This window comes from Sinocyclocheilus rhinocerous, unplaced genomic scaffold (assembly GCF_001515625.1).
Source record: "Sinocyclocheilus rhinocerous isolate Xijiao unplaced genomic scaffold, SAMN03320098_v1.1 scaffold1065, whole genome shotgun sequence".
NCBI lineage: Eukaryota > Metazoa > Chordata > Actinopteri > Cypriniformes > Cyprinidae > Sinocyclocheilus > Sinocyclocheilus rhinocerous.
The window spans coordinates 113059-127598 of NW_015628720.1; the positions used below are offsets into that span (position 1 = coordinate 113059).

At 34.1% G+C, this 14540-nt stretch overlaps 1 protein-coding gene and 1 non-coding gene across 2 annotated transcripts in view; both read right to left on the reverse strand.

The window, feature by feature from the left end:
• Window positions 1-563: 563 nt before the first annotated feature.
• Window positions 564-14540, reverse strand: part of rap1gds1 (RAP1, GTP-GDP dissociation stimulator 1) — a 39512-nt gene continuing 25535 nt past the window's right edge. Inside the window, exons 7-13 of the mRNA XM_016550100.1 lie at window positions 10545-10688; window positions 8680-8811; window positions 6771-6905; window positions 6548-6673; window positions 4848-5051; window positions 3064-3192; window positions 564-1505 (exon numbers count right to left, since the gene is read on the reverse strand). Coding sequence (XP_016405586.1) covers window positions 1378-1505; window positions 3064-3192; window positions 4848-5051; window positions 6548-6673; window positions 6771-6905; window positions 8680-8811; window positions 10545-10688 — 998 coding nt within the window. The 3' untranslated portion in view covers window positions 564-1377. The remainder of the gene's footprint in view (window positions 1506-3063; window positions 3193-4847; window positions 5052-6547; window positions 6674-6770; window positions 6906-8679; window positions 8812-10544; window positions 10689-14540) is intronic.
• trnaa-agc (transfer RNA alanine (anticodon AGC)) lies at window positions 5989-6058 on the reverse strand. The gene has a single exon. It is a non-coding gene; the product is annotated as a tRNA-Ala (tRNA).

Here is a 14540-nt window from a genome sequence, read left to right on the forward strand (position 1 = left end):
CAGGTTTCACTGACTTTCAAAACAAAAAATACCATGGAAGTCAAGCCCTAAATTGCTGGTTACCAACATTCGTTACCAAACTTTAAGTATCTTTTATGTACAGTATGTATCTAAAATGTATCTATACAATGTTAGAATTCCTTTCTTCTGTGGAGCGCAAAAGATATTTAGCAGAATTTGGTAACCAAATAGTTTAATTCTTTAAAAAATAAGATTATTTTGAAGAATTTTGGTAACCAAACCATTTCGGTCCCACTGACCTCCACAGTATAGACAAAAATACAATGGAAGTCAATGGGACCTGAAACAATTTGGACACTAAAATTCTTCAAGATATCTTCTACAGAACGTTGCCATTTCTTTCTTCTCAGGAACACGAAAGACGATATTTTAAAGAATGTTGGTAACTAAATGGTTCCAAGTGCCAAGTATGGACAAAAATACTATGGAAGTCAACAAGACCCAAAACTGTTTGGCTACCTAAATATCTTCTTTTGTGTTCTTACAAAAGAAAGAAAGCCATAGAGTTCTGGAACCACATGAAGGTGAATAAATAATGACAGAATTATTTTTTTTTTTTTGGTGAACTATCCTTTTTAAGTTATTGATGCTACACTATAATGACGTCACTTCTTTTGATGAGGTCCTGAAATGATAAAAATCGTGTTTCCAAGAGCGTCGCATACAACGACTGTAGTCCTCGGTATCAAAATATATTACTTCTTCACACATCCATATGACAATAATCATTGAGTTTTGTAAATGCAACAGACTAATGATATGGAATTAGCTCTTTCCAGTAGATATGGATCATGGGCGGCACAAGGACCAGGAGGCAAAATATGAAAAGGTCCATGCTGGTCCAGAGGTGCCCTATACAGTACAAACACATTTGATCTCTACTCTTCTATGTAAATTAGTAAGCGGAAGGAGAGGGGGCGGGGCATATCATATGGGCATGGCTTGAATAGCTGAACACAGATACATCAACAAACCGGACGATTTAAAAAAAAACATGCACAAGTTGGTTGGTATGTGTGAGTTTACAAGTCATGAAAGCACAACTGCGCTATTTCCACTGCCAACATGTACTATTTTTATCTCAACTTTTATAGGTGAATTTCATGGGGTTTATTTTTTATCACAGCTATGGTCTTTTAAAAATATTTTGCTGTTCGGGTATGAATCTATTGCAGAAGGCTGTCTACAAAGTATGGCCTCCTTTGGGTAACACGTCTCTGCATGCGCGGAGCAAACAGAGGGCTTTGAGAGTCTTTAGCGGGGAATGCGGAGGGGACAACAGCTTGGCACATGACAACGAGAGATATGTGTGTGTGAGGGGAAGCAGGCAGGGAGGAGATGTTGTGGAAGAGTCCTTTAGCTCTGTGCCGTTAACCTTTGCTCTGTGAGAGAGGCCTGGTGCGCCACCGTCTTGTTCTCATGTGAGCGCAGATTGGACACCACGTCGATGAAGGCCAAGCTCTGCACTTCTTTATGCAGCGGCTCTGAGGTGAGAGAAGAAAATGCACAAATTCAGTCATTCAAATGGAGAGTGTAGTCTGGCACATCAAACAGCATTCACAACTCACTTCAGTAATGTCAAACAGGATATTAAAGGGATACTCCACCCCAAAATGAAAATTTTGTCATTAATCACTTACCCCCATGTCCTTCCAAACCCGTAAAAGCTTCGTTCGTCTTCGGAACACAATTTAAGATATTTTGGATGAAAACCGGGAGACTTGTGACTGTCCCATTGACTGCCAAGTAAATTACACTGTCAAGGTCCAGAAAAGTATGAAAGACATCGTCAAAATAGTCCATACAGTCACAAGCCTCCCGGTTTTCATCCAAAATATCTTAAATTGTGTTCCGAAGACGAACAAAGCTTTTAGAGGTTTGAAACGACATGGGGGTAAGTGATTAATGACAAAATTTTCATTTTGGGGTGGAGTATCCCTTTAAACTAGTAAATGATAAAGAAGTTATAAAAATATAACATTATGAAGAAAACATTGTAAAAAATTGGAATAAGGTAGGGATGAATCGTTCACAATAAGACTAGGAATGTGCGTTATGAAAGTAAATCGTTTTCAAACTTGTCACCTTCTAAATGGTCTAGGAACAATTTTCACACAAAAATTGTTAGTACACTTACGATTAATGAAAAAGAACCAGCAAATAAAACTGAATTACAATGATATTTTGAAGCAGAATGACTGAAATAGTATTTTCTTGTAAAACAAACTCCAATAATCTTAATTGCATTGTTTTATTTACAGCTTAATGCGTGTATTGCATTTTTTTAACCTTGTAATTTTTAAATATGTAACATGTTTAAGATGCAAGTTTTTGGCTTTAATTTATTTCAGGTAATTGCTAAAGCAATTTAAATGTTTTGTTTAATATTTTCATTTAATATTTGTGATTAAATGATTTGTGGTTCCCTGGACCACAAAACCAGTCTTAAGTGTCAATTTTTCGAAATTGAGATTTATACATCATCTGAAAGCTGAATAAATAAGTTTTCCATTGATGTATGGTTTGTTAGGATCGGACAATATTTGGTCAAGATACAACTATTTGAAAATCTGGAATCTGAGGGTCCAAAAAATTAAAACATTGGGAAAATCGCCTTTAAAGTTGTCCAAATGAAGTTCTTAGCAATGCATATTACTAATCAAAAATTACGTTTTGATATATTTACAGTAGGAAATTTACAAAATATCTTTATGGAACATGATCTTTACTTAATATCCTAATGATTTTTGGCATAAAAGAAAAATCAATCATTCTGACCCATACAATGTATTGTTGGCTATTGCTACAAATATACCCCAGCGACTTAAGACTGCTTTTGTGCTCCAGGGTCACATTTATATTTTATTTCAGCTTTATTTCAGTCAATCATAATGATTTTTAATAGTTTCAGTTTTAGTTAACAATAACAACACTGGTTTAGAGAGTATAATTTCAGGCTTTTTGTTCAGTATAGTTTTGTTGTATAGTTTCCCACACTTGTGAATGCGTTAAAGGATTTGTTTCAGCGATCTCTTGACTCACCTGATCCCATGATGGAGCAGATGAGAATCATGGAGTTGTATTTGATCTCCGGTGCACTGTGTTCATCTGTCAGCAGTTTGTGTAGAACCTGCACCAGATTAGCGCCGACAAAGTCCTTCTCTGTGCAATCTGAAATCAAAACCATGAAGTGACTCAGTTAAAAGTTTGGAATAACTTCTTCTGCATTTCTCCTCTAACTTGTTTCCTAATCTAGTTTTTTAAAAGCCTGGCATTGTGTGTTATGAATATTGCTGGCTCTTTGATGAACTGGTTTTGTTTCTCTTTTGCAAGATGCTTTGGAAAAAACATCTGCTAAATGCATAAATGTAAAAATTATGTCACTAAAGGCTTAAATTATTGAAATCAATTTTGTAAGACAAATACAAATTGTGCATATATATACATATCTTTACAAAACAACAATATGTGACCCTGGAGCACAAAACCAGTCTTAAGTCGCTGGGGTATATTTGTAGCAATAGCCAAAAATACATTGTATGGGTCAAAATGATTGATTTTTCTTTTATGCCAAAAATCATTAGGATATTAAGTAAAGATCATGTTCCATGAAGATATTTTGTAAATTTCCTACCGTAAATAGATCAATTGATTAGTTATATGCATTGCTAAGAACTTCATTTAGACAAAAGCACTTATAAACTGGCTGTTGTCAACAAAAGAAAATCTTTAAGGTCTCCCTGTGGTTTTCTACCAAAAAAATAAAAGCTTGTAGGTTTATCGTTTGAAAATTAAGAAAGCCATTAGTACCGTAAGTGTGCTGTAAAATAAATTATATTATTTTTCTATTTTTAAATATAGCTGAATATTACAGCAGTTGTAATAATTTTGTTTAATATTATTAAACAAAAATAATTTAGTTTCATACGTAATATTTTAGACTTAAGCGAAATTTAAACAGCAAACACAATTTTTAATTAGATAAATCGCAATTAGATTTTTTCCCCCGAATAGAGAATTAGGAATTGCTATTTTAGGAAGTGCTGCTTTGCAACTTTAATACTTCATGTACAGTAGCTACATGAAGATCCTTCATGGCACATTCCTCTTAAAGGCATATTTTGGCGTTAAATCTAACATAATAAATCATGTCTGATAAAAATCATTCCTCAGTTTGTCAAAAAGAAGAGGAAATGCTTATATAGTACTGCTCTTCATGGAGGCCAGACAGACCAGTGTTCTGGAGCGTTTAAAAAAACTAAATGTGAAGCTCATATTTTTGTTAAAGCTCTTCCATGAAGTCTTTTGGGGAAAATGTGTTATGTATGAGCTGTAAAATAAACCCGATTGTAAAACTTTTCCTATTATACTGTGCACTACCAGTCAAAAGTTTGGGGTCGGTAAGATTTTTGAATGTTTTTGAAAGAAGACTCTTATGCTCGCCACGGCTGGACAGAAATACTGTAAAAACAATAATATTGTGAAATATTATTGCAATTTAAAAGAAATGCGTTCTATTGTAATATATTTTAAAATGTAATTTATTCCTGTGATGCAAAGCTGAATTTTCAACCGCCCTTACACCAGACTTCAGCGTCACATGATCTTTCAGAAATCATTCTAATATGCTGATTGAACACCAAACTTTTAGTAGTGTACTTTCTAAACACTGTAAAAGATGCATATTTCTGTTAGACGTTCATTGCTGTATACACATATCTCAGTTGTTGTTGTTTTTTTACACTCTTGAGATGGGTTGAAATCATTTTCTGCGGTAATTGACAGACTGTCACAGATGCTGTCGATACAGCTTAAGTTATATTTACCCTGGAATATTCGTTTTAAACCCAAGCTGTCACTGAAAGCTAACACGGCTGGGCCACTGCCAATGAAAGACAATGCAAATTCGTCCGTGGCGGAGCCCTTGTCTGCAGATCCATAGTTACTAAATGACAGAGTGCCATCGATCCTCCGCTCACTTAATATCAGAGACTGACTGCTGTGTGGCAGCAGCTGGAACAGGCCTGAACCTGAGATCAAATCACACATGCTGCCTTTGACTGAGCTAACCAGCTGTAAAACATACAGGGACTTGTAAGCTTATCAACTTCAATTAAAAATCCATGGAATCAAGAACTGTGTTTTGTGGCTTTTAGCTCATGTTTGTTTGTGGTCATCGGCATGCTCAATTTTAGCAGGCATACACATTTGAAGCTCCAATTAAATCAGTGTTATTTTAATCTTTTATTTAAATACTTTATGAATGATTGTGAATTAGCTTTTATTTTTATACTTTCAGTGGTCAGTTTAATTTTAGTTTAAGTTTTAGTAATTTTGTGATGTGTTTTTGTCATTTTTATTAGTATTAGTAAATAATAAAGTAATTAATATAAAAAAAACAATATAAAATATAAATAATATAATATTCATACTTGTTTAAAGGGCATTTATTATGCAAAATCCACTTTTGTGAAACAACAGTTTTTACCGTATTTGTGTGCATACATGAAGTATTTTTTAACTGATCAGCGCCGAGCTTGTGAGATTAATTCGCGCCTTTCGTAGCGCGAGATTCGTTCGGTAGCGCGGCTCGGTCAATTGATCCGCGCCGATGACAGGTCAGCGCGGCGTGAGCTCTGTAACATCGCGCTATTTCGTCCCACTTTCAGCGCATTTGGCTTCCCATATGTACGGCTAAACACCGGTTCTCTCGCCCTCAGTCATGTTGCTTCTACCAGCTGTTTATTGCTGTAGATATGCAATGCAGAGAGACGTATATGCCACGCCCTCTTCTGGAGACGGGGCGGGAATATGCAGCTCATTTGCATTTAAAGTGATACACTCCAAAACAGCTCTTTTTTAGACACACCCCAAAAATGATATTTTCCAGCTGTTATATTAAATGATCTGCTTTTATCCAAAGCGACTTACAGTGCATTCAGGCTATACATTTTTTATCAGCATGTGTGTTCCCTGGGAATTGAACCCACGACCTTTGCGGTGCTAACGCAATGCTCTACCACTGAGCCACAGGAGCATTAATAATAATTAACATATAAGTATATCCATACTTATCTAATGAAAATAAACAAGTATGAATACCCATATTTTACAGAAATTATTTTTTTTAACAATTGAAAAAAAAAAAATCTCTTTCAGAAAAAAAGGACCAAAAAAACTGATGACGCAACCTGCACTCATGGGCCTGGCCAATTTTTGTCCAATCACATTCTCTTTAGAATGGTATTGTCCCGCCCCCTAAAGAACTAAAGGGATTGCCTGTCCCAACTTACTGTTTCAAAAGGATATATGTTAATACAGGAAATCATAATTAATAATCAATAATACTTAATAAAAAAAATACAATAATCAAGTAATTTTTTTTAAATTGATATATAGTTCAAATTATAGGTAATTTTATAATTTTAACAAATTTTGTTTGAGCATCACAACCAGTCAGCACAGTGGCATGATTCTGGGGCTAAACTATCTGTAGATAGTCGTTTTGTTTTCAGTTAATTAATACCCTGTGTGTCGATGAGCATCCGTAACGTTCCCAGAAGCTTGAACTGGACTGGAGGCATCTCAGATTTGAGGAACTTCAGCACTACATCCGACACACCAGCCAAGAGCATCTTAGATTTGTTGACCACTGGAGAAGAGAGAAGAAGATGGAGCAGATTTAGTTTTAAGACACTCATGCACAGGTGAGTGAATCATTCAATGATTGAGTGAACTTTCAGACTGACCCGGGATGGCGAGGTTCCTCAGAGCGCTGAGGGCGGCATGCTGCACCGTCACGTTCCCCTCTTCAACATGTCTGTCTAACAGCTCGAGAAGCTTCTGTACGATACCAGTGTCTACCATGTGGATGCAGTTCCCATCTGTACACAAAAAAGCACTTATTTACACTCTCAACAGAGCGATCGTCATGTTGCTGGACAGATCTCTAGTGTTGGGGGTAACGTATTACAAGTAATTAGAGTTACGTAATCAGATTACTTTTTTCAAGTAACTAGTAAAGTAACAAATTATTTTTTAATTTACAACTACTAATTTACATTACTTTTTCAAATAAGCAACACCAGTTACTTTGTTTTCTCATTTGTTGGCGGACAGCTCTCCTGTCCCCATGTTGAGAGAAATCAAGTGCACTGTGTAAACATGATGCTTACTGTAACTCAATGTGAACATGCATTTATTAATCTCACTTGGAGAAAAACAGATTCAGTATTCCTCAAAATGAATAAAAAGAGTGAAATGCAAACTCAGAATATGACGTATATCGGCAATAATTTAATGTTAAAAAGCACAAATATCCTTTATGTATTTAATCCCTATTTTATTAACAAATGTCTTTGCAGTTGACCTTTGATGATCCAATTTAACAATACGAATAAGCAAAAATTATTTTAGATAAAAACAAGTTTACAGAATGTGCAAAATGTTGATAATTGAAACAAAATAAGTGAGATCATGAAAATTGCATGTTATTTTTATGGCAGCGGCTATTTACACTAAGTGAAAATAGTATTTTTAACAATATGCTATTTACACTAAGTGCAGATAGCGATAGATTCTATTTACACTTAAAATAGCAGGATTTTCTGCTATTTATACGACTTATTGCAAATAGTGGCAATTATCTGCACCTCAGTATTAAAGTACATTATAAAACAGTATGCAGTAATAACGTATTGAGTGTAAATTATAATTTTAATTTAAATTATGTGAATATGATGTGATATGAGATTTGAAAAGGAAGAAAAAAAAGTTTGGTAAAAGGCAGATTCGAACCCGGGTCGATCGCATCAAAAAGACTACAGTACGCGCTTTACCATCTACGCCACTGCAGCTGACGACTGATAGCTGTCTTTTATAGTGTTGACTAGCCCTATAACTCGTTTGTGGGTGGAGCTAGTGTAAATAGCCTCTGCCAACAAGGAGGGCTATTTGCACTTAGTGTAAACAGACACTCCGTATTTTTATTTAGTACTGTCCTGAATAAGCTATTTCACATAACAGATGTCTACATATACTCCACCAGACAAAATAATAACTGAATTTATAAAAATGACCCCATTCAAAAGTTTACACACCCTTGAATCTTAATACTGTGTCATTTCCTGGATGATCCACGACTGTTTTTATATTTTATGATAGTGGTTCATGAGTCCTGCGTTGGTCCTGAGCAGTTCAACTGCCTGCTGTATTCTGCAAGGGGTACGTAAACTTATGAGCACAACCATAACATTTGTGTTTCATTGTTTTTTGTTTTTTTTATTGCTGAAATGTGTTGATTGTTCTTCTCCTGCGTCCTATTCTTCATGCAATCCAGAATGGCAGCACATCTGAAAGGTTTGTTTGAGCTGTGCCCTCTACTGTACAGATGTTATTTTACATTTTATTCAGCCTGAGGCTTATTCATTTCAAGTTTGGTGTGATATTTGCCACCAAATATATTTGCCATAAAATATAACTTTTTATATTAAAAACAAACAAGCAAGCTCAGCCCAGATGAGAAAAAGTAACGAAAAAGTAACTTAATGCATTACTTTCTATTAAAAGTAACTAAGTAATGCAATTAGTTACTTTTTAGGCAGTACCGTAATGCATTACTTTAAAAAGTAACCTTCCCTAACACTGCTGAAGTCTCACCATTGCGGGCAAAGTTAGCGATTGCGAGCGCTCCTGCTAGCTGGAGCTGGTGGTTGTTGGAGGGCACCCATGAAAGGACCCTCTGAAACACGCTGCCTTTGCCCCCCTCAAACAGCTTCTGCATCGACTCATCTACAGGAAAACACATCACACATGAGCAACAACACAAATACATTAATATGACAGAATGATGCAAATTACAAAACTATTATCGCTTAACTATCATTATATATTAACTATCATCCAAATCAAGAGATGATAACGTTCTGTTTATTATAAGCACATGCTGCAGTTTGGTCGTCTATCGCTTTAAATGCTTGAGCTCTTGGAAGTCGAGTGGATTCTGACTGGCTGTTAATGATTTTATCATTCATCATGATATCAATGAACCAGCAAGGCAGGTTTTGGCTGTTTTATTCAGCACAAAGCGCAGTGAACTTATGCCACACTACAAAAGGCAAAACGCATTAACTACACATTTTGTCAATTTTTAAGTTACGAGTGAAATCAGGTTTCTCAGAGTATGATCTGCCTAAATCAGATAGTTCAACTGTGCTCAGATTCAGAGAAAATGGAGTGTGAGCATCTTCTGAAGCCCATTTAAGTAATTTTTTCTTCAATTCAGTTGCCTTTTCAGAGCATTATTACTAAAAAATGTGATATTGAACGGGAACCAGAAAGCACCCTGACTTCTTTCAAAAGAAGAGCTGAAAGAAATGCAAAACTACAAACTAGACGGTTATCAAGTTTGTAATGAAGGAACATAAACTACTGTTCAAGTGTGAGGTCAGAAAGATTTTTTTAAATAAATTAAATGAATGCTTTTATTCACCAATGATCCATTAAATTGATTAAAAGCAACAGTAAATACATTTATAATGTTGCAAAAGATTTCTATTTCAATAAATGCTGTTGTTTTGAACTTTCTATTCATCAGAGAATCCTTAAAAGAAATATCAAGGTTTCCACAAAAATATTAAGCTGCACAACTGTTTTTAACATTGATAATATTCAGAATGGTTTCTTAAGCGTCAAATCAGCATATTATACTGATTTCTGAAGGATCATGTGACACTGAAGACTGGAGTAGTGATGCTGAAAATTCAGCTTTGATCACAGAAATAAATTACATTTTAAAATATATTCATATAAAAAAGACTTCTTTTAAATTGTTATAATATTTCACTACTTTACTGTATTTTTGATCAAATAAGTGCAGCCATGGTGAGCATAAAAAACATTTTACCGAACACAAACTTTTGAATTGAAGTGTAGGTAGGTAGGAACTATCCAACCTCCAGTATTCAGTACATTCAGTTAAAGTCCTTTTAATGCCCCACAACTCTTTCAGCTAGTGTTTAATATTGATGACGTGAATTACACATCAGCCACAAAAGCCTCACTTCAGCCTTTCCTTCTCCAGGTAAAAGGACGTGCATCCCTATTTAGCCGGTAATACGTTTATATAACTGCTGGGAGACTAAATGAAATGATGAACGTTCACAGGAATAGCACACTTCATTAATTAAACACACTGTATGAGTCATAGCTTGATACCATGTCATTGTTTTATAAGGCCCTGTTTGCTTTATTCACACAGAGGAAATGACATGTAATGTGCATTATTGTTGCATGCACCTATATTTGTTCTTTCAAGGCTTTTATTTAAAGGGGTCATATGATGCGATTTCAATTTTTCCTTTCTCTTTGGAGTGTTACAAGCTCTTGGTGCATAAAGAAGATCTGTAAAGTTGCAAAGACTAAAGTCTCAAATCCAAAGAGATATTCTTTATAAAAGTTCAAAGTCAGCCACGCCCCCCTAAAACGGCGGTTATCTGAGTTCTGTCAGAGGTTTGGTCCTGTACCTCCCAACAGCAGAAGGACCATGAGGTCTGAGGCCGTCTTGAGCTGAGCCACGTCCTCCTCCCTGTCGCTGTCCACCGTCTGAGCCACGACCTCCAGCAGACACTCCACCAGACCAGCATCCACCAGCTGAAGCTTGATCACATCTGACAGAGAGAGAGAGAGAGAGAGAGACAAGACGGATACTATTATATCTGAAGCTTCACAGCACACCTTCATGTCTAACAGGGATTTCACAACCCATATTAAAACCCTAGTGCTGCACATCAGAGTTTGAGTCGAGATCAGACACAGACTAATATCAGACAGCCAAACAAAACTCAACTGAACCACAGAAACTAAACCAAAACCTGCTGGTCCAAAACCAGGCTGTAATGTTGGATTTAGACATGTGCCGGTATTCGGTAATGCGATATATCACGGTAATGAATATGCACAATATTGTTATTGTGGGCACTTCAAAATACCGAAATAAAGCAATAAGTCCCAAGAAGCCGTGGTTTACAGTGAATTTATAACGCGAAGCAGAGTGCCTAAAACCCCCTTAGCTGTTATAAATTCACTGTAAACCACGGCTTCACGGGGCTTATTGCTTTTATAAAACGGTTATTCCATATACGTAGTAAGTTTTCACAAAATAAAACCGAGCAAATAAAATGTAATGATATTACATTAGGGCTTCATTAGTTGACATTAGTTAACATAAACTGCCAACTTAATGCATTAACTAACTGATTACGTAACTAATGAGATCTTATTGTAAAGTGATAACTATTGGTCTTTACAATTCTTTTGCACTTTAATCTGTGTAAAATGTTTAACTTTATAGATTTTTGGTGTATTGCTTTATGGCATTTAAATGTTCAGTTATTTTTGTTATAAGTAAAAAGTTATTAAACCTGTTATACTGTATTATGACAACACTTGTGCAACTCAATTTCAACATCGTGATAATACCGTATACCGTGATAAAACCATTAGCAATTAATCGCAACATGAAAATTTGATACCGGCATATATCCTAGTTGGATTGCAGTAAAATGAAGTAGAAAAATGTTGAATTTATTGCAGCATTTATTTCAGTTCATTCATTTGTGCGACTGATCAATGATTGGACAATTTGCGCTTATTGCAACCATTTGCAAATGGTTTCTTGCATCAATTTCAAAGTCTAAAAACAGCCTTGTATAAGTATAATCTTTTCAGTTTTCAGTGTTTTTATAAAATAAACAAAAAGCTTTTGATTTGAGCAATTTTGTGTATATATGATCTTATTTACCATCATTAAATTATATTATTTATATATCAACATTTATAATGCCAGCCTTGTATAAGGATAATCTTTTTCAGTATCCAATATTTTTTATAAAATAAAATAATAAAATTTAGTTTTAGCCATTTTTGTGTACATCTAATTTTAATTGCTATTATTAAATTATATTATTTATATATCAGCATCACAATAGTCTAACAACAGCCTTGTCTATAGAAAATATTTTACTGTTTTCAATGTTGTTGTAAAATAAAACAAAAATATTCTTTGATTTTAGCAATTTTGTGAACAAATAATCTTATTCGCTATCATTAAATTATATTATTTATACATCAGAATTGCATTAGTCTAACAACAGTACGGTCTATGCATAAGATATAGTCAGTGTCTGTTTTCTAAAGTAAAAAAGAAAAAAACACTTTTTTTTTTAGTTTCATACACATCTGATCTTACTTGCCATCATTAAGTAATATTATTTATATATCAGCACTGCATTAGTCTAACGAGAGCCTTGTCTATGGGTAATCTTTCTCAGTTTTCAATGTTTTTATAAAATACACTAAAATACAAAACAGTTTTTGTACATATGATCTAATTTGCTTTCATTAAATTACACACACATCAGAATTGCATTAGCCTAACAACAGTCTTGTCTATGGATGATCTTTTTGTCAGTTTTCTGTGCGTTTTATAAAATTAAAACAAAATAATTACATTTGATTTTTGCAATTTTGTGTACATCTGATCTTACTTGCTATCATTGAATTATATATATATATATATATATATATATATATCAGCATTGCAGTAGTCTAATGCATAATCTACGGATAATCCTTTTCAATTTTTTATGAATAAATCTTATAAGATAAAAGGTTGTTTAATTTCAGCAATCATTAATTTGCATTATTTAGCCTTCAGACCACCCTTTTTGCCAGATATTGGCATCAGCCACTAAAAAAAAACCCAAACACATCAGTTGACAAATATGTCAGACCATAAATCTGGTGCTTTGTAATGCACGCTTTCCCCTTCAAATGCATAACAGACTGAATTACATAACTCTCTGACCCAAAAAGACTAAACCAGACAAGTAATGCAACAAACGTTACACCATGACACAATTTCTAAGATATAAACAAATGCAATTCGTATGATTCCAAAAAATGCAGGATAACAATCCAACAGACCAAATATTGATGATTCATACAGTGTAAGCGAATGAGACAACAGCCCAGGGGGAAAACCCTGCACAGATGGATGTCTGAGGTCAGACTGTTGCAGACATATGGCCGTCTCACTACACATTTGGCTGGTTATGAAGCGCCTGCAGTGTTCAGGTACAGCACAGTTCAGCCTTTCCTCCTCTATATCACTCACACACACAAAAGCACTCTTCCTGCGGCCCACGTGACAGGCAGAGCTTCGCCTGTAGTGCTGTGTAGTGGCTCTAAGTAGGCCGTTGTCTTGGAGACTGGCAGTATGGGATAGGGGCGCTGCGCGCTGAATGCTAACAACCAAAGCGGCGCTTTCACACATGCTCTCGATGCTGTCGGCTTTCCATCTCCCACGTCTGCTCTCGCTCTCCCGCTGCTTTTATCAAAACATACAGGAATTCTAACAGTTCAACTTTTTTTATACATTTTATACGACTTTTAGTCGACTTTTACAGTACACTGCAAAAAGAGCTGTTAAAAAGATTAGATCAGAATCAATTAGATTAGAATAAATTCATGCTTGTTTATGTTTAAAAAAAGTAAAATAATCTGAAGACAGAATAAAATCAAATACTGGGGGAAAATTAAGAAAATTAACACAAAATAATAAGACTTGTTTTTAATCAGGGTTATTAGAGTTAACGAAAACCATTTTTTAAAAAAATGTGGTACTTGAAATTAACGTTAACTGAAATAAAATATGATATTTAAAAAAAAAAAGTAATTTATTTCACATTTTCATTTAGTTTATCTTGATTTACTAAAATTGAATATATATATTAGTGCTGTCAAACAATTAATTGTGATTAATCGCATCCAAAATAAAAGTTTTTGTTTATATTATATATGTGTGTGTACTGTGTATATGTATAATGTATATATAAATACACACACATACATGTATATATTTAAGAAAAATACATTATGTTTATATATTAAATACATTTATATATAATATAAAATATAAGAATATGAATAGATAAATGCATAAACATGTAAATATTTTCAAAATATATACTGTATGTGTGTGTATTTATATATACATTATACATATACACAGTACACACACATATATAATATAAACAAAAACTTTTATTTTGGATGTGATTAATCGTTTGACAGCACTAATATATATATACACATTTAAAAACAAAACAATAACTAATAATTTTATCTTTAAAAAAGAAACATTTTAAGAAAATAATAAGACTTGTATTAGCAGAATCAGTGTTATTGTAGTTAACTAGAACTAAAACATTTTCGTTACTTGAGTAAAGATAAAAATTCGTTACCTGAACTAAAATAAATAAAAATTTATCTTGATGTACTAAAATTAAAATTAAAATATAAAAATTACAGTAAACAAGAATATCTATCTTCTACCCATCTATCTATCTATCATCTATATATCCATCTATCTATCTATCTATCTATCTATCTATTCATCTATCTATCATCTATCTATCATCTATCTATCTATCCATCTATCTATCATCTATCTATCTATC